At 51.6% G+C, this 19,685-nt stretch overlaps 1 protein-coding gene across 7 annotated transcripts in view; it reads right to left on the bottom strand.

The window, feature by feature from the left end:
* Positions 1 to 19,685, bottom strand: part of LINGO1 (leucine rich repeat and Ig domain containing 1) — a 462,452-nt gene that overhangs the window by 45,259 nt on the left and 397,508 nt on the right. Inside the window, exons 1-2 of one of the 7 annotated variants that reach the window (XM_073303474.1) lie at positions 4,371 to 4,660; positions 3,409 to 3,657 (exon numbers count right to left, since the gene is read on the bottom strand). The exons of 2 other annotated variants lie outside the window; for them this stretch is intronic. Coding sequence is in view for 2 of the 5 variants with exons in the window: in XM_073303469.1 (XP_073159570.1) it covers positions 3,409 to 3,414 (6 nt within the window). In the remaining 3 variants the exon portion in view is untranslated. Of the gene's footprint in view, positions 1 to 3,408; positions 4,037 to 4,370; positions 4,661 to 7,179; positions 7,200 to 19,685 lie in introns of those variants that run through there. 4 more of the 7 variants (XM_073303469.1, XM_073303477.1, XM_073303475.1 and 1 more) reach the window with 4 other exon arrangements.

Here is a 19,685-nt window from a genome sequence, read left to right as displayed (position 1 = left end):
GCTAATCTTGAGTGAAAAGCCTTCTGGCATGCCAGTCCCACCAGGCCTGCTCTTTTCTTCCTCCAGTCCTGTCCCCAGCCCAAACCACCTAAAAGAAAGACAATCCCACTGCACATGTACACATATGCAGGCCTGTGACATTCTAAATGGAGACAGGCTCCCTGGGTAGCAGGAGGAAGACCATGAATCCTGGGGGAAAGGACAGGAATCCATCAAACCCTTCGCCCTCAAGTGATGGGTGAAACTGGTTCCTATAGCCCTAGAAGTAAAGCATCATGGGATGTTCAAGCAACATTGTACTGATAGGTATGAGCTGTGGTGGGAGGGAGGGAGAACAGAACATGCTCCTAAGGGCCACTGGTCCCATCGCTGGAGCTCAGATGATACCTGCCTTGATTATCGGAATGCCAGGAGCGTGTGGATAGCGACACTGAATATATTTGGATCACTGGAGTTTCAGATATTTGAGGAATGCAATTAACAGATGTTGGGGGGACCTGGATCTTTCAGGAGGTGTTGTAATCCCGTTGTTCAAGGAGTGGAGCATGGGGGTGCCTGAGTCACGACCTTGAAGTCCACAGGTGTATCATTCCAGCCCCCCATCTTTGCCCAGTTACTTAGTTATTGGCAGTGATTTGGATGGTGGTCCTCACTGTAGTTTCTGCTGTATGTAGATGTCAGAGCTGTAAAGAGCTCAGAGCTGCTGCTCCTGCGACAGGCTGGATGGGGAGGACAGGGTTAATCCTCACTGAAGGTGTTCGGCAGGGAGATGTACAAACAGCTGTGGAAATCCCAGTCTAAGGGCTGGCTTTGAGGTTTGCATAGAAAGAATGGGAAAGAGGCAGCTGGAGACGGGGGAGTAAAACTGAGAAGGGGGAGACAGGAGATGAGGCCAATCTTGGGCAGAGCTACAGAGCTCCTGCATTTCACGCTGCTTCCTGACCCACCCAGTGTTTCACCATAACTTTACTGATCAAATGCAAGAGCTCCTCTCCTTGGTCAGGCTCTGGGCAAGTGCATGAATTCCAGAAAGCGAGAGTAGCATCTGCCATGACTATAGCACAGGGCCGGTGGCTCCCACTCTGCTCCATGCCCCGGTGCTGCTGCCCAAACACGTCCTGCAGAACTGTAATACAAAGCCATTTGCTTCTGGAAGGAAGGGGATGTTACTTTTGAAGGATGTCTAGCTTCTGTGGTGATGCGGGCGCTAAAAATGCTTAGATGGCTGGCTCAGATAGACACACGCAGAGGGAGGCAAGAGAACAAGGTCTTTGTAATCCAACAAGCACGTACCGTGAAAGGACTCTGAGCGGTTTCTCTCACCCCACCCATGCACAAACCCACCCCACCCACGAGTGAGTTGCCTTCCCCGAAATAGCAAACCTCCTGTTTGTTCTCTGAGCCCACAAGCTCCTGCATCCTGAGCACGGGGTGGCCAACACTTTTGGCTCTGGAATATTTTTACTTCCCTGAGACGGAAAGGTGAAAAAATCTGATCAGCACCACAAATGTAAAAAGGCAACAACAAAGGAAAATTCTATTCAGGGGGCAGCCAGGCTGGGCTCCTCCCTTGGGGTTACTGTCTTTTCCCCTTGGTATCACCAGAGTCTGGACCCCCTGTCCATGCATGGCAGATCCCAGCTACGCCCCTAAGTTAGAGAAGCCCCATCCCGGATGGGCTGAATTCCCTGCAAGCAGCCCTCCCTGCCCTGATGCTGGGCTGTCGGGAACAGAGGGCTGAGCCCCTCTAATATTAACCCTTTCTCTCCCCTGACACTATCATCAGACCATGATTGAGGGCTGGCTATTTTTCCTAACATAAAACAATTCCAACCCCTTCCCCAACACTGGTGCCTTTCGAATTGAAGGGCAACCCTCCTGAAATTAACCCTTTCCACCCTGCTGAGCTAGCCCTCAGTTCTAGAGTTCCTGAAATTAACCCTTTCTGTCCCCCAACAATCCTGCCCCAGTATTAAGCTCTCGGTGACTGAGGGCTAATCCAGGCTGAAATTAACCATGAACACCCCTGACTGCCCTGCCCCAGAGCTGAAGTAGCTGGGACTGAAGGCTAATCCCACCTGACATTAACTCTTCATGCCTCAGACTGCACTGCCTGTCTCTGATTGCAGGCTAATCTCCCTGGTATCAGCCTCTGCTGATCCCTGGTTGGTAGCGCTGTCCCAACAACACCCCACCTGAATGTGTAATCTGTTCCAGGCCAGTTAACTCATCTGCTTAGCTGGACCAGACAGGCTCCCCATATTACCATGCAACCCAGCATCTCATTCCCCCCACCCCACAGCACAGCCAAGCACCAGTTTATTAGCTGGACTAGGATGAAAACAGCGGCTAGCAGCTGAGCCTCATTGACCCATCCATCCATTTGTCTGTCTATCCAGGTTTTTATAAGGTTGCCTGTCACCCTGGTATCTTGGGACCTGGCTCAGGATGGCTGCTGGCATCAGTCTCCTTAGCCAGCGAGGGTGCATTGGTGGTGGTGGTGGGGGAGTTGGGCACAACCAGTGCTGCACCCCCAAAGATTGACAGTGGGGACAAGGGGGAAGGGAACAATATGGGAAATTAAATGCCCAGCAATGCAGGACAATGGAGAAACAGGCGAGGGGATGAAAGGGAAGGGGCGGGGGGGGGGGAGGGAGAGAAGAGAAGGAAAAATGAGGGCAGAGCCAGCAGAAAAAGCCAGAGCACTTCTGCTGCTAGGTAGCCAGCACAAGGGCAGAGGCAGCTGGCAGGGCTCTGGACACCCAAACCCGTGTAGCCCCAGAACCCAGCACACACTACACAACCCAACCCCACCCAACATGCATACACACAACTCACACACATAAAGGACCAACACACCCAACTCACACCCTTGGGAGAAAGAACCCCTCTCTCCCACCCCAGTTGACACCCTTCCTAGAACACTGACACAAAACTCACAGCCCTCCTGTGAAAATGCGCTCCTGCTCACACAGCCCTATAATGAAAAGGGCCAAGACACACAATTGCACACCCATTCACTAAACGATCCAGCCCCGCACATTCCCACATTCCACACAAAGACCCACCACACAAACTCCTAGCCCTCCATAACACACATACACCCTGAGTAAAAAAGCAACACACACCCAACCAAAACCCCAGCACGCTCGCGGCTCACACCCATTCAATGGGCATCCTCCCCCACATATTGACACACACAGCTCACCCCATCCATCCAAACCCAGCACACACGTACAAACTTCCCAGCGGAAGGCTGCAATCCAAGGCACAGACCCCAGGCTTGCAGCTCGCCTCTTTGCTGCCGGGCAAGTGAAACAGACCAACTCCCCCTTCCCAGAGCCTGGGCACGACCAGCCCAGCCTCGCCTTCCCGTCAGTCCCGGGCCACCCCAGCCCCAGCTCTTACCTGCATCTCATTCTCGCCGCTTGTCTCTCTCGGTTAGAAATGGCATCTCCCCCGGCCCCCAAATCCACCTGCAGCGAGGCAGCTCCCCTCTCCTCGCCGAAAGGCAGCAGCACGCGCAGGCTGCGGGCTCCGTCTCGAGCCGAGCCCCCCTCCCGGGCCGAGAGCCGGGTCCAGGGTGGGGGGCGCTGGGGTCCGGGCAGCCCGCTGGGCTCTAAGGGCGAGCTGCTGTCCGCACCCCCAGCGCGGCGCCTGCAGGTGGGAAGGTGGGCTTGAGGCTCCGGGGGGAAGGGGGAGGCATCTCCTCCCTTAAACCCAGACAAAGGGGGGGGGTCGGGATAAGCGGCCCCCCCCACTGCTCCTCCTCCGCCACTCGCGCTCCGGCCCCAGCTACTGCGGGGCGGGGATGAGCCGGCGACGGAACGTAGCACTGTGGCGAAGCGAGCCTCCTCTGGGGCTGGCCCCCCGGACACACCGCGAGCGGGCGCGCCAGCTCCAGCGGGGGCGGAGAGCGGTGGGCGGGGCCCCGGAGCACTGGGCGTGGCCAGCTGGGAGCCCGGAGAGCGCCCGAGGCTGCCGGCAGGACTGGCGGAGCCAGGCTGAGCGCCCGCAATCAATAGCAGCCTCCCCTCCCGCTCCAAGGCGGCGAGTGGCGGAAAAGGCAGGGTGCGGGCAGAGGCCGGCACGGCACAGCCCAGCCCAGGCAGGGGGGCTGGCTGCTTGGGGGCGATGCCATGAGACTCTTCTGCCTGGGCCAGCCCTGGCCTGCAGCTTTGCAGCGCACGTGCCCAGATCCGGGCTCTGGCACGGGCAGCTCCTGCCGGCTTGGTAGTGGCTCCCCCTCTGGGGTGGCAGGGAGGGGTGCCCTGCAGGGGCATGCTCACTCTGCCAACAGAAGATAGCAGAGGTGGGGGGTTAAAGGGGACATATCCTTTGGGAGTGGGACATTTCTCTTCACCCCTCACCTGGAAAGGGTGCTGGCTCTAGGATTCTCCCACCGTCACCTCACCAGGAGGTGCCAGCTTTTCTTGGGCACGTAGGCCAACCGCAAAGCCCATGTTCGCTAGGCTTTCTCCCTGGATTCCGGCTCCGAGACCAGCGTCCCAAGAGTTCCGGCCAGTGCTGGGCTGATATGGCTATGCCGGTCACATCGCTGGGAGCTAAGAAGTTTCATACGCTCCCGGTCCTCCTTGACAATTGACGGGCACTGTCTTATTATAGCTTCACAAGTCATCGGCCTTGTCTCTGCTTTCCAACAGAGGGTGCTAATGTGGTGTATGCACAGTCCAGCGAGGCTGTGGGGAGGCGGAGCAGAGATCAGGGAAGAACAATCAGAGGAATGAAAATGTAGGAATTGACATCTTTCAAACACCCCGATAAGATCACATGTACGAGAAACTGCCCAGCAGATCCCAGACTCTGACAAGTTCCTAAGGTGCCACAAGTCCTCCTTTTCTTTTTCCGAATACAGACTAATACAGGCTGCTACTCTGAAACCTGGACTAGAGAGGGCTCTGCTGACAGCAATGAGCAGGGCTTTGAATCTGATATGGTACCTTTCATTTATAATGGACAAATGGGTTATAACACAGGGTAGGAAAAATAATACTCAGCTCTTATATGGCACTTTTCTAGCCATAGATCTCAAAATGCTTTAGAAAGGAGGTCAATAGATCATCAGCTCTATATTACAGATGGGGAAACTGAGGCACAGAGACTTGCCCAAGGTCAGCCAAGCAGGAAATAGAACCCAGGACTCCTGAGCCCTAGTGCAGTGGTTCTCAAACTTTTTTTTTCTGTGGACCACTTGAAAATTGCTGAGGGTCTCAGCCGACCACTTAATGACCTTTCCAAATGTTGTTTGTACTGTTAGCTAACTCTTGTAAAGCGCTTTGGATAAAAGCGCTATATATAAAAAACCTTAATAATTAACATTTTTTTGTTCTACAAATAAAAGCACACAACTCATATTTTAATATCAGTAGTCTGATCTTTCTAATGCAATGGATGTGCCCTCTCTCCCCCTCCGTGGCAGCCCCCGAGCTGGGGCTGGGAAGGAGAGGGGTCTCTCCCCCACCAGAGCAGCCATAGAGCTGAGCCTGGGAAGGAGGGGGGGTCTCTTCCCCGGCAGTCACAGCCCTGGAGCTGGGGAAAGTCGCCTCTTTCTTTGGCCGCCATAGCTCTGCACGTCCCAAATTCCTCCCACTCCGTCTTCTCACCCCACTGTCCTCTCCCACCTACCCCCCATTCCCCCCAAGGCCACCCCCTCACCTTACATGTGCGTCTTCTCCAGGGTCCAGGCACCTAATTAGTGGAGCCACGCCTGCATGGCTCCACTAATTAGGTGGGTGGCCCTTCATTCTATTGTGTGTGGTTGCCCAGGTGTGCACCTTAGAGAGAACTATCTGCGGACCACCTGAATGGAGCTCGTGGACCACTCGTGGTCCACGGACCACAGTTTGAGAACCTCTGCCCTAGAGCAGTGCTCTACTAACTGGGCCCTCCTTAGCAATTATGTTCCAGCTATCTCAAAGCACTTTGCAAAAGGGAGGAATATCATTACCTCCATTTTACAGGTGAGGAAACTGAGGCACATAGAGGCTAAGTACCTGCTCCAATACCACACAGTAAGTTAGTGTCCAGGTCAGGAACAGAATCAACATCTCCTGACTCCTGGGCTCCACTGGAGCATACTGTCTCCTGACACATGTAATGGAGAATGGATTGAAGCCAGTACAACACCCTCTGCTTACAGTGGATGTGGGTGTTACATAGAATGTAGTATGCTAAGTTTGTCACTGTGAGAAATGGGGAGGCAGCCACGACAAACTAAAATGTGGGGTGGCCTTTGCCTCTGCATCAATTCCAACCCCCACTGAACCTTTCATGCTAAGCTCCCTACAGCCACGCAGCACGTTCAGACCAGCGTGAGGTTGCCTGTGGGGGCATCTCCCTTCTTCCTGCTGCGAGACGAGAGCAGCCCACTGAAGACATGGGAACAACTGATCACCAGCAGTGGGCCTATTAAAGGCAGAATCATGTCAGAGGGAGGGATCTGGGCACTGTTGTGAACTCCAAAGCTTCAGAGGTCTCAATAAGCTTCCAGGTTTTGGCTTCTTAACTGGAACCAAATGTCCAAACGTTCTGATTTTTGTCCATTGCTACATTTAAAAAGAATGGGTTTCAGTGGACATAGCAATGCCCTCTGCTTATATGCCCTCTGCTAGAATGTCTTATTATAACAATATTAATGGATTTGTCTAATGATGTCTCTTCCATACGAGGCAGTTTTCTCCAGCGATAATGGATACAAACTTTGTTTCTAATGTGCACTTTCACTTCCTGTTCCCCTCCAGAAGAGCTCTTTGGGGATCTTTACCATTCTGCTTTCCCTCTGCCCTGTAACAATCCCCAGTCACAGCAACCTTCCGTCCAGCCAAAGAGGGGCAGAGGCAGGGCAGCTGCATTCAGAATCCATTACCACTGCCCATTGCACTGGCCAACAAAGTTGCTTGCCAGGCTACCCAACTCCCACTTGAGCCTCTAGATGGGGCCTGGATGGCTATTTCTGCCTGCAGAAGCTTTCGATAATCATCTGGCCTTAATCCACAAGCCATGTAAGTGAGCCACTGATGGATATGGGAAAGGGCTAAGATTCCCAGACAGTGAGGTGCTCCACACAGGCTTCCCTCAAGCAAACGCAAACAAAGTGACTGTTTGGGGCCCTGCCCTTATGAGGGCTCTGTGCCATTGTGCAACAACTTGCAATCTTACCTGCTGACCCAGACTCCTCCTTTGACATTGGGACCAGAGTGGAAATGAATCCCGGCACCAGTCCCATCTCCAGTGTGACAGGAGGGGAGGCTGAGCACTCCTTCCAGCAGCCGAGTCAGAGGTTACCACCTCAATCCTCCCTCAACTAACTTAGGTCCCTGCAAATTGTAAGGCGTTCCCTGGTTGGCTCCCAGGAAGAATGGGCTGAGCCTTATTGCCCAGGAGTCACCCTCAGACCCAGCATAGATAGAGATTGTTATCCTCCTGTGTGTTCCCAAAGGATCCCTGCAAACTGAAATGAAATAAACAAAGGGAAGAAGACAAGACTTGCCAGACTAGGTTTAAATCACCTATAATAACTTCAGTTATTTCTGCTCAGAGCTCTGTGCCCTTACATACACACACACACTCCTCTTACATATGATCCACCCTCTTTGGATATTACAGATGATAAATATAAGAATACAGATCAAATGAAGCACAGATGTGCTCGCTATACCAAAGATCACCATTGCAGTATATACAGTATGTGCATGCACACACAACCCTTTCACTTTTGAGGTCAAGGGATCTTCAATGCCGTCTTTTTCAGTGGGTCTCAGATCTTTACACAAGATCAACATCTATTACTATTATTATTATCATGCATATTTAAACAGCACCACAAATGTAAATGGCCCTTTACAAACATGGACAAAGCATGCTTCCGGTTCCAAAGAGCTGACAATCTGAATTATGCAAGCCAAGCAAACCCATGGCAAACAACAGTTTAGAGTGCCAGCTCTTCAGGGTGGGAAAAAAGTCTGATATTTGCTTTACAAGCCCCATTGAAATGGATGGCGTGGTATTGTATTTTCTACAGAGCAGTATGAGACCTATGTAGAGAAGACACCACCTAATTCATCTTGATCCACCAAAAGATGTAATATGCGCACCCTGTATATATATTACCAGGATGATACTGTTGCTAGCAGATGACCAAGACAATACTGTATGACCACCATCATTTGCTCCTATGGTGCTTCCAAGTTGGGGGTGGGGCTGACTTGTCTTGCACAGCTCAGAACATGCTGTTGACGCCTAACACATCTTTAATAGTAATGACAACACTTCTGAGAGAGGGGGTCTGGGGCTTCGTAATGAGAAGAGGCAGGTTTTAGGAGGTAAGATACTTTGGAGCATAAACAGAAATAGGATATGTGCGTATTTGTAATTTAGAAATGTGTTGGCGAGAGAGGGATAGAAAGAGAGTCGGGGTGGGAGGGGGGTACGGTGTCAGGGAAATGAGATCAATGGGGATGCATGGAGCATCCTGCATCAATGCTTTTGACCTGCCAAACTTGAGACAAAATGCTCCCCCGCCCCGGCCTCACAATATTAGCACTGGAAGCTGGAAATGATGTGGGATCAATTGCCTTTGCATAAATCCCATTTTTCTACAACTTCAGTCTAGCGATTTTCCTAATGACTCTGGCGTTGATAAAATAACACAGCAGGAAAAGCAAGAAAACATACATGAGGGATGGAGGTAAATTTGAATCTAAAAACAATCTATCCTCTATCCTGCTCTTGCTCAGATGGGTGGGGATTTTACTGCTGACACGAGTGGTAGCAGGATCAGGCCCCTAATGAGGAAGCGTGGGCCGGAAGCTGAGAGGATGTAGTCTGAAACTCACTGAGACACATACCAAGGCAGCCTCACTCCATGCCTCAACACTGCCCACTAGGTGGCAGTGTTAAGGAGTAGAGTGAATCATTGTGGAGGCTGAGTGAAGGGACTGGCTTTGTTGTTAACCCATGATCAGCACAGAGTGGTTGATGGAGGTCCCTTTGTTTAGCAGCTCCCCTTTCTCAGGGAACGCTCTGAAGTCCCACAGGCAAGGCCTGTAGGGAGCTACTTAGGCTAGCCTGTACTTATTGCAAAGGTCCACCAGGGGAGTTCACGAGACCTGCAGCAGGTGAGTTGTTGCTAGGAGTTGTGGCCAAAACAGCAGGTGAGTTGTGGCCAAAACTTCAACACCTCATTTCTCCATGGGATTGGCATGGGGGTGCACATGACATCTGTCCAGCCAAGGAAATGCAAATAATCCACACCACAGTGAATAGCCTGGCTTTGCTGCAGTTAGACCCATCCTGTATCATAGAAGCCAAATCAGCTTATCTGGCCTTTATTTTCCCACACATATGTAAATAGCACCCAAGTCCTCCCCTTCAAAGCCACCCATTATTGCTAGGTGAGGCAAAGTTCCAGAGCTTGGGAAATTGGGTTCAGCTCAGAGATGCAATGGTGAGTTCAGAAGCCAGTTATCCAAACTATCTGAAACAACTGAGCTCTGCAGAGCTGGCCTGGAAATTTCTGCTGAGGTTCCCTCTGCTTCCAGACAGGCTGGAAATACCTTGAAAATAGCTTCTTTCTCATCAGCACTTCTGGTCCAGATCCAGAGCTGGCCATAGGTCCCCGTACTTTGAGGGCTCTATAGTCCCATGCAGGCTCTGCAGCTCAGGGGTCAGACCTACTTCTCCCTCCAGATGTGTTGTGAGAAACCATTTTCCCCTTTAGCACCAGGACATGTCATGGCCTGAGTCTCTCCTTGGGCAGCTTGGGCCTCACACATCACAGGGCCATCCTTGTCCATGACACGGCTAGGGATAGCTGGGAGAAAACGAGGTGGTGAAAAGCGAAAACAATTTTGTAACTCTTCTGCCAGGTGGTTAACTACAGCAAGAAGGGCTGGGTTGAGTATGTCTATGCTTGATGAGCAACAAAACTGGCTCAAGCCCCCACCTGGATCTTTGGAAAAATAAGTAAATCCTCCTCCAATTTGCCCTTAGCAGGCAGAACACCCTGTACCCGCCCACCTGTACACATTCTCAAAACAAGGGGATATTTATTAGGGAATCTAGGAAAATTCAGCAACACTATAACATTCAGATAAGGATTAAAGGCCTCTGTAAATCTGCAGGAGACCATTCTCCTCCCTCCCCACCAGTCTCTCTGAATGGCCATCAGGCAGGAGTTCCCTGGCCACGTCAATCCACCCACTGCAAATCCCACTCACAGTTCAGATTGCTGAATGGCAGTAGTCCAGCTGCTAAGGGCAATTCTCTCTGAAGATCCAGATCCAGCACTGCTGAAGCTGTTTGCCTAGTCCCACCCTGAGGCACCACCAACTGACCCAGCTTTATGATTCAGCTTAATTTAAGTGCTGGATAGGGAGGGACCTCACTGAAACTGTCCCAGCTCTGTTACTGCCCCATGGGTCTCTGCTGGGGAACCCACCCTGCTCTGTCTCCGCTGAGAAGTCCTCTCTGTGTCATAGGATCCTCAGGAGGGGGAAGCCAAGAGGATCTAGGACCTTGGGGCAGAGTCCTTGCTACCTGGAGATGTACTTCCTACCACAAGAAGAGAACGCCTTCCTTCTCTCTGCCTTGGAGTTCAGATTTCATGTCCCTACCAAAGTCTAAGGCCATGTCTGCACTAGCAAGCTTACAGTGGCACAGCTGTACCGATGCCGCTGTGAGATTGCTCATGTAGCCGCTCCATGCCAATGGGAGAGAGCTTTCCCATCGACATCATAAAACTGCCTCCATGAGTGGCGGTTGCTATATCAGCGAGAGAAGCTCTCCTGCTGACATAGTGCTGTGCACACTACCACTTAGGCCGGAGAAACTTATGTCACTCAGGGGGGTGAGTGACAGAAGTTTTGTCAAAATAAGTGATAGCATAGACATGGCCTTAGACTAGATCAGTTAGGGTGATTTCCAAGTGTGACTGGTGCCATTGTGGGTATGTAACATATGTCAATGAGACACTCTATAGACATTATTTTCCTTTCCAACAACTCAGGGTGCAGAGTGCTCCTTCCATTCTGAAGCTTTCGACTACAGGCTTACAGGTTAACAAGGTAGTTACCCACATTTTCCAGCTCTCGGAGGCTGGAGGGTTCAGGTCTATTCAGGTCTAATGTAGCTATTCATGATGAGGTCAGATGATTTACCCACCCCTAAAGCTGGGGATGATGTTCAGACCTAGGGTTTGGTTTGTCGTGTTGAATCCTATGTACCAGGGCCAGACCTGAAGTTCAATCCCTCCTCCCCGCTTCCACCTCACAGCCTAGTGTCATTTGGATGCAGGGTTTCAGTTCAGGCCCATCTCTGAATGCTAATCCTAGCACTGGCCTAACCCCACAGAGTGCATCGATCCTGGTAGGAGCCAACCCTCTCCAGCAAGGAGGTGCGGATGCTGGGGGAGGGAGGTAAATACTGTCTGTATCACAGCAGGTTATCATTAGCATCACCTCCAGCCAGGCTTCCTCTTTTAGATTATGCTGATATTGTGGGTATGGTTGCTTTGATTACTGAACTGTCCGAGCCAGACGTCAGGGGTGACGTGGGGGGAATCTGACTGGAGAGAGCTGGAACGGGCTAAGCTGGAGAGATACGAACTCAGGCTAGCCCGTGCCCAGGAGCAGGAGGTGCTTGGAGTGTCGCTCACCTGCTGGGTGCCAGGCTGGGATGAGCAGACAGGCTGTTCCCATGATGGATGGTTGGAGCAGTCGGGGAAGCAGAGCTGGGAGCAGCTTAGGAAGGGAGCAGCCCAGGGAAAGGTCAGGCCCCTCTCATGCCAGCTGGTGACAAGAGTACGGTGAACTAGCTCCCCAGGCGAGTGTGTCTCCTGACAGCCCCTGATGTGATACAGAGCACAACCAGCCTGGCCCACAACATGCAATTACACTGCGCCCTGCTTGTAACCTGCCGCAATGCCCAGAGCCTGGGCTCCCCCACAGCTCACAGTGAGCCTACTCATAGTCTGTGGCAATGCCCAACATCCACGCCAAGCTTTACCCATAGCTCATGTGCTGGCTGAACACCAGGAAATAAGGAAAAAAGAAATGGGGGTTATACATGGCAGCACACAACTAGCGGTGTCCAAGTATCCTACCCATAATCTATGGCAGCACCCGATGCCCTCACTGAGCCCTGTCAGTAACCCATGATAACATCCAACTCCTCCAACAAGCCCTGCTGGTATCCCACGGTAACACCCGATTCCTCCAACAAGCCCCGCTGGTAACCCACAGTAACCCCCAACAAGCCCTGCCGGTAACCCATGGTAACACCCGACTCGCCCTGACGGTAACCCATGGTAACACCCGACTCCTCCAATAATCCCTGCTAGTAACCCACGGTAACCCCCGATGAGCCCCACCGGTAAGCCACGGTAACCTCCAACACCCCCAATGAGCCATGCTGGTAAACCACGGTAACCGCTGACACCTCCAACAAGCCCTGCCGGTAACCCCCAGTAACACCCGACTCCTCCAACAAGCCAACCCACGGTAACCTCCAACGAGCCCTGCTGGTAACCCATTATAACTCGTGATGCTTCCAACAAGCCCTGCTGGTTACCCACAGTAACACCCAACATCCCCAAGAAGCCTCACATGTACCAGTGGCAGTGCCCTATGGGCCCCGTCTGTAATCCATGGCAGCACCTGATGCCTGTGCTGAGCCCTGCGCAATATCCCTGGCAGCAACTGATACTAACAAGTCACCTGTAATCCAGGCCCTAGTCTGATACTGACAACAAGCCCTGTGTAACCCTGGCAGCACCCAATGAGCCCCACCCAGAATCTTCAACAGTGCCTGACGAGCCCCACTTGTCCCCCAGAGCAGCACGTCTCACACACCTTACCACGGTAGGACGATGGCTCATCGCATTGGTACTGCGGGGAGGACGAGAACAGATCTCACACTGGGAGAAATTGCTGGCCAGTTTCAATGACTCGCAGGTGACTGTGCTGCTGCTTTTTGGAAGTGACTTCCAGACGGGGCTAGAAAACCCTCAGCCATATCAGGCTGAGGTCTGTAGGCTGAGAGGACCCTCACCACTGTCGATATCCCCCACCCCGCATCAATGTCATAAAAGCAGGGAGTTATTAAAGGGTTAATTCTTAGTGACACCTCCCAATGTCCCGCTTTTGGTACGTATTCCACACTTGGTGGCATACAGAGCAGCCAGGGTTAACACACCTGGCAGGCCCCATGCAGATCATAACTCGATCCCATGGAAGTGCCACATGCAGACAGTGCTGGGTCTAGTTCCCGGCAGGAGGAAGCAGTGCCATAGCTCTCCAGAAAAAAGGGGGCTCTTATGTTTCTGAGAAAAATATACATAATATATAAAGGTCTGTGTTAGACTTAATGAGGCGCAATTACCCACAATCCCCACACATCTGCTCATGCCTCAAACAGCAGCCCAATGTTTCAAGAACAGGGTTTTCTTTCTCCAAATGCAGTTGATTCTGAAGAGGGCTGCTTGGAAAACTGCTGTGGGCCAGACTCGGATCCCATTACTCCTGCTGCATGTGTTGCCTTTCTTCAGGAGCAGTCCCAGAAGAGCGAGGTGCTGCTAAACCAGAGTGAGGATATCAGAACCTGGCCCTCAGCAAATAAACACGAGAGATCAGTGGGTTCCCACTGGCGGGGCAATACTTGTTAGCGTTGCAGGGGGAGGGTGGGAAAGTGCATGAATCCCAAAAGCTTCATGAGCTTTAGAACTTATTCATGTTTAACTCTGTCCTGGGAACTTGTTATTCATTTATTCTCCTCTCTCAAAATGTTTCAGTTGTCCAATCCAGGAGGAGAACCAATACCATGTGGTTCACCTGGCCAACAGCACACCACCAAAGACAAACAGTGAATGAGCGGGTCAAATTATTCCATGAATCCTTCATGGATACACTGGAAGAGAATGATAATCCATTCAAGCCAGCTAAAAAGGGCTAGTTTTGTAATGCCTGATACTGGAAACAAATAGTTCATCCAACTTGATAGTTATGACCCCAGGTATAGCATTATGAGGCAAGGGAGCTGGGTACACCCATGACACCTTATCCAAAACATACCCAACTCCTCCACTCCCCCACTGTAGTTGGCCAATATTGTGCATGCATCACTAGGAAATGATAAATTTAGCATGAGCAAGGCTAATCTGGTAGCACTCTCACCTCCAAGCCAAGCCTGGATTCAGGCCTGGGCCTAAAGATGATCCTGTGAGCCTGGGACAGGGAGGGCAGCACGGCTTTGGCGGAGACATTAAATGGTGGTCTGCATTTGCCTTATGTCACAGCACCGTCCATGCAAGGAACTCCAAAGGGTCTTTCCAAGTCATAGTTGACCCCAAAACACCGCTATGAGGTAGGCATTAGCTTTTCCTCTGCACAGAAAGGGGATTCACTCACCCTTTCCTCTTGACTTACTAGCATTTGTTGTGGGAAAGAGGAACTAGCATCTGCAACTCTTACCTGCCTGCTGTACTCCTCCTTCAGGGTTATCAGATTAAAGGGCCATCCCTTCTATGAGCCTGGGACACATTGGGAAGTGCAGTTCCTGAGGTTGGGGGAGGGTAGAGAGGCTGTTGGTGCTTCTCCAGCCCAACCCATCTGGCTCACCCCCCCCCAGTACGAGAAATCACTGAAGTGACAGCTGGCCATTATAGCTGTACTTCCAAGCTCTGGCATCATGTCCCAATCTTGTTCTAGCCCAGAGGTGGGCAAACTACAGCCCGCAGGCCACATCCAGCCTGCGGGACCCTCCTGCCCGGCCCCTGAACTCCTGGCCCAGGAGGCTAGCCCCTGGCCCCTCACCTGCTATTCCCCCTGCCCCGCAGCCTCAGCTCACTGCGCTGCCAGAGCAATGCTCTGGGTGGCGGGGCTGCGAGCTCTTGCTGGGCAGCGCAGCTGCAGAGCCGTGGCCTGACCCAGTGCTCTGTGCTGTGCGGTGGCGTGGCTGGCTCCAGCTGGGTTGCACAGCTGCCTGCCCTGGTGCTCTGGGCAGCATGGCTGTAGCGGCTCCAGCCACCGGTGCTCCAGGCATCGCAGGAAGGGGGCAGGGAGCAGGGGGGTTGGATAGAGGGCAGGGGAGTTCGGGGTGGTGGTCAGGGGGGTGGGGGTGTGGATAGGGGTCAGGGTGGTCAGAGGGCAGGGAACAGGGGGGTTGAATGGGGACGGGGTCCCGGAGGGGGCAGTCAGGAAGGGGTTGGATGGGACGGTGGGGGGCAATCAGGGGCAGGGAGCCTGGGGGCGGTCAGGGAACGGGGGGGGGGGGGTTGGATGTGGCAGGAGTCCCGGGGGGGCTGGCAGGGGGCAAGAAGTGTGGGGGGGGTCAGATAGGGGTTGGCCACGCCTGACTGATTGGGGAGGCAAAGCCTCCCGTAACCAGCCCTCCGTACAATTTTGGAAACCCGATGTGGCCTTCAGGCCAAAAGGTTTGCCCGCCCCTGGTCTAGCCCCATGGTGCACAGGAGGCCACAGAGCTTAACCCTGGGCAAGTTTTAAGGTAGGTACCCAAGTTTTTAACCTCTCATTGTTTGCCTCCTCTTTAGAAGCTGACCTTGGAGTTGAGGGCTTCTCCCCAAGACAGGGGCTCTACCTCTTTGTCACTGAGGGTTACAGGAATTCAGGTGAGACTGGGCTGTTCCAGGCACAGGCAGTGTCCTCGTTTTGGTAGGAAGCGGGAGAAAGGAATTTCCTCACCCAGATTAAATCCAAACTCTGAAGGACGGCGGGAGCTGCTGAGACCTCCACATTCATGTGCCATCCCCCTTTGAGCAGGGGCTGTCCTGGCCTTGGACTGGTACCTTCCTGGCTGTTTCCCAATGAGTCCCTCTCTCTCTCTCTCTCTCTCTCACACACACACACACAGAGGAATCCCATGGTGGTTTGGAAAGGGCCAAGTTGGCAGGAGCTGGATGGATTTTAATTATTCCCATTATTATTATAATTCCTTTTCTTTTAAATTTTCACACATTTCTCGGAACATGCTGGGCTGAGGAAACATCTACAAATACCAGGCTCAGATAGCATACGCTGTGCCTTGCAGCTATGCAGGCTCCCACCCTCAGAACTTGGAAATCTGAGGAGAACGTTGCCTCTGCAGCCTGCCTCCTTCTCCTCTTCTCCTTTGTCACTGGGGGTGGGGGCCTGAGCGTCAGCTCGGCTGGCTGGGACTCAGCAATGGAGGCGGCATTGCATTAACCATAGCCTGAAATTACAAGTCTGAGCCAGCAGGCCACGAGTCCTGACTTGTGTATGACATGAACTAGAAGAGCAAGCTGTCCACCAAAGAGTACTGTAACCCACTGGCTGCCAGGCTGCTCTGCCCAGGCAAGCAAGTAGGCCGGGGTGTTGTGATACTGGATATGGAGGTGGCAGGGATAGCAAAGGTTGCCTCGTGTACTCGCATATCAATAGCACCTGGTCTACAATGAGGTGTTTGCCAGAGGACTTTGCAAGGATGAGTGTTTCAGATTAAGGACTCCCTGCTTGTGCATTTTTCGGCCATGTCACCCGACATGTGATCACATAAACACCATGTGTTTGATTCTGAATCCTTTCTATGAAAACAAAACGACCCAACGTTTTTTTGGCTTTGCTATAGTGAACGCTGTCTCCTAGAATCCTAGAACCACAGGGTCAGAAGGGACCACGAGGGTCATCTAGTCTAACCCCCTGCTAAGATGCAGGGGTTTTTTTGTGTCTAAAAGGCGCAAAACCAACTCCAGTAGGGTATCCCTCCCTCTCCATCATCCAGTCCCTGCTCACTGGTGCTCTCGAAGGAGGAGGCTGGGAGGGTAGGAAAAGTAAAGGACAACCTATAAATTTGGGTGTCCAAAATCATAGAGGAGCGAATCCAAAATCGTGGCAGGCATTAAGGCAGATTGATATCTCTAATGAAGGTATCCACCCCTCACACTCTGAATGGTATAGTGCCACCCTAACAGACAGAGGCTGCCCAGGCAGAGAGATTTACCTGCACCTTTTCCTCGCTACCCTTCGGTCAGGAGTTGTTGATGACATGACTTCCACATTGCTCACAGATTCTGGTATGGCGTTTTTTTCCATCCCATCCCAGTTCAGAAGCCTGTTTAGATGTGGCCACATCCACCCCACACTTCATGTATTCCATAGAATCATAGGAACCAGGTGCTCCTGCCACATTACGAAAGGTATTCCAGGGCTCATCATAGCCAGATGGTCCAATGAAGATACCACTTCAGCAGCCTAGTCAAAGACCAATGCTGTTGTATCTTATTTCACTAGGAGGGTGGTGAAGCCCTGGAATGGGTTACCTAGGAGGTGGTGGAATCTCCATCCTTAGAGGTTTTTAAGGCCCGGCTTGACAAAGCCCTGGCTGGGATGATTTAGATGGTGTTAGTCCTGCTTTGAGCAGGGGATTGGACTAGATGACCTCCTGAGGTCTCTTCCAACCCTAATATTCTATGATTCTGTCTCAACCCTGGTAATTCTGCCCACCTAAATTCAGTAGAGTGTCAATCACAGGCAGTATTCTCCTTCACTCCTGCCCAAAGCTGGTAGGCAGCGAAGAAATGCATTGTTAAGCAGCTGTTGTTTTTCATCTCCGATGGGGGTGGCAGGTGGGGTGGGATGAAAATTGCAGTGGAAGATAATCTGATTGTTATCACCTCCCCATGTCCATCTGGACAAATACCAACGCCCCATAGGAGCCCAGTGAGTCAGTCCAATGGCTTCCCATCGCCTACTGGAGTGAATCCAACTACTGTATTGTATGGCTTCTCCTCTTATTTAAATCAAGGGTCATTATCAAATATTACAATAAAGCTAATACATCATTCCCCATGCCCCCTTTAATGGGTCCCTGCCTTGGTGATCTGTGCAATCTGGAAAATTATGGGATAATGTAGGAAGATCCTTTGGCTAACCACTATGGACTCTAGGATATCACCCCTGGGAGGGATATTTGCTTTCATTGCTCGGATAATTGTATTTTGTTATGCCAGTGGTGATATGACTCGAATAGAAAATTAGACAAGAGGTGAAAACAAAAGAGGAACACCCACCACAAAGCTCTCTCCTCTCCTTCCCACTCTTCTCCAACACGACGCAAGGGTGTCAATCAGAGCACCTTTTGGGATGTGTATTAGGGGCTGGAGTGTGACCGGGACTCAGTGCATCCAGATTACCCAACGGCTGGCCTGAATGCCCAATGTCAGGTGCACAAAATCTGACATACTTCAAATGGGAATTCAGCAGATGCCCAAGTGTCTGGGACCAAGGCCTTAATTATGAAAGAAACAGCAGCGGAAGGAAATGGCATATGCTAATGCAAGCCTCTCTCTGCTGCTCAATGGATAGACAGAACATACAGTCAGTCAAACTGGCCAACAACATGCTGCATGAGGGTCTGGGGAGAAAAGCTCCATTAAATTCTTAAGCTCACTGACACACATACAGAAGGTATGAATAACATCTCAGTAAGATCTCAGTGTCTATTGTAGCCCACATTCAGTAGATGAAAGATAATGTCTGGTACAAGAAAGTTATGAGAGTGACAGCTTTTTAACTGCACAGCGTAAGAACAGGAACCATGCAATGGGACAAAGGAGCAATGATTAAAGTTCTGAGCAAAAAGAGAAGAGGGCTGGGGATTAGAACAAATGTGTTGAGAACATCAAAATCATATCACATGCTAATGCCCTAAATGAAAGGACCGTGCTGGATGGGGAAGGATTAGAAGCTGGTAAAAGAAATGTCTCACTGGGGCAGCTAACAAGTGCCCAGTGGCTGAGGGAAAGAGCAAAGAGTTGATTGGGGCTGGAGAGTTAACGCTGGAATTAAAGAGCCTCCTCACCTGTCTGTTTATAAGAGGTGGGGCTTCCACCGGTCACAGCTGGTCAGAGATGTGGGCACAAAGCCCAGCTGATGGAGCAAGAGCTGGCTGTGGGTGGCCATCCTGATTATCACTACAAAAGATTTTTCTCCTGCTGATAATAGCCCACCTTAATTGATTGGTCTCGTTAAGAGTTGGTATGGCAACCCCCATTTTTTCATGTTCTTTATGTGTATATATCTATATCTATCTATCTCTTCCTACTGTATTTTCCACTGCATGCATCTGATGAAGTGGGCTTTAGCCCATGAAAGCGTATGCTCAAATAAATTTGTTAGTCTCTAGGGTGCCACAAGTTCTCCTCGTTCTTTCTGCTCAGAGGAGGAGAATGGGTGGGAACAAAGCAAGGCCGGAAGGCTGAGAAGAGGCAGAAGTGAAAATGTGACCGTGACGAGGGGAAGGACTGGGAGGCAGGCTCCTGTTGTAGGGCTTGTCTAGAAATTAGCTTTCTCTCTAAGGGCCAACACCACCCCCATGGCCCAGCCATAGTGGCTGAGCTGGCATGTAGAAAAATCCTTCTCCCTAGCTACTGGAGCTGCTCCACAGCCACTTTGTGGAGGCTACTGGCTGGAGTAACCTAGGAGGCCACAGAACAACCCCTGTGCAGTGGGAGGTCTGGACAACCCACCTCGTGGCTTAGCCTCAGATCCCACTATCTCCACACTATCTGCCACCGTACAGGCAAACCCCCTGGAGCTGGCTCCATTCCAGAGAGGGGTGCAAACCTTCTGAGGACCCCCTCTTTGATCCAATATGTCTTATGCTTCTGGGGGAGCTATGGCCTGCGCCAAAAG

This window comes from Lepidochelys kempii, chromosome 10 (genome assembly GCF_965140265.1).
Source record: "Lepidochelys kempii isolate rLepKem1 chromosome 10, rLepKem1.hap2, whole genome shotgun sequence".
NCBI classification, from domain to species: Eukaryota; Metazoa; Chordata; order Testudines; family Cheloniidae; genus Lepidochelys; species Lepidochelys kempii.
The sequence above is the reverse complement of the archived record's forward strand: the minus strand, read 5'-3'. Positions and strand labels throughout refer to the sequence as shown.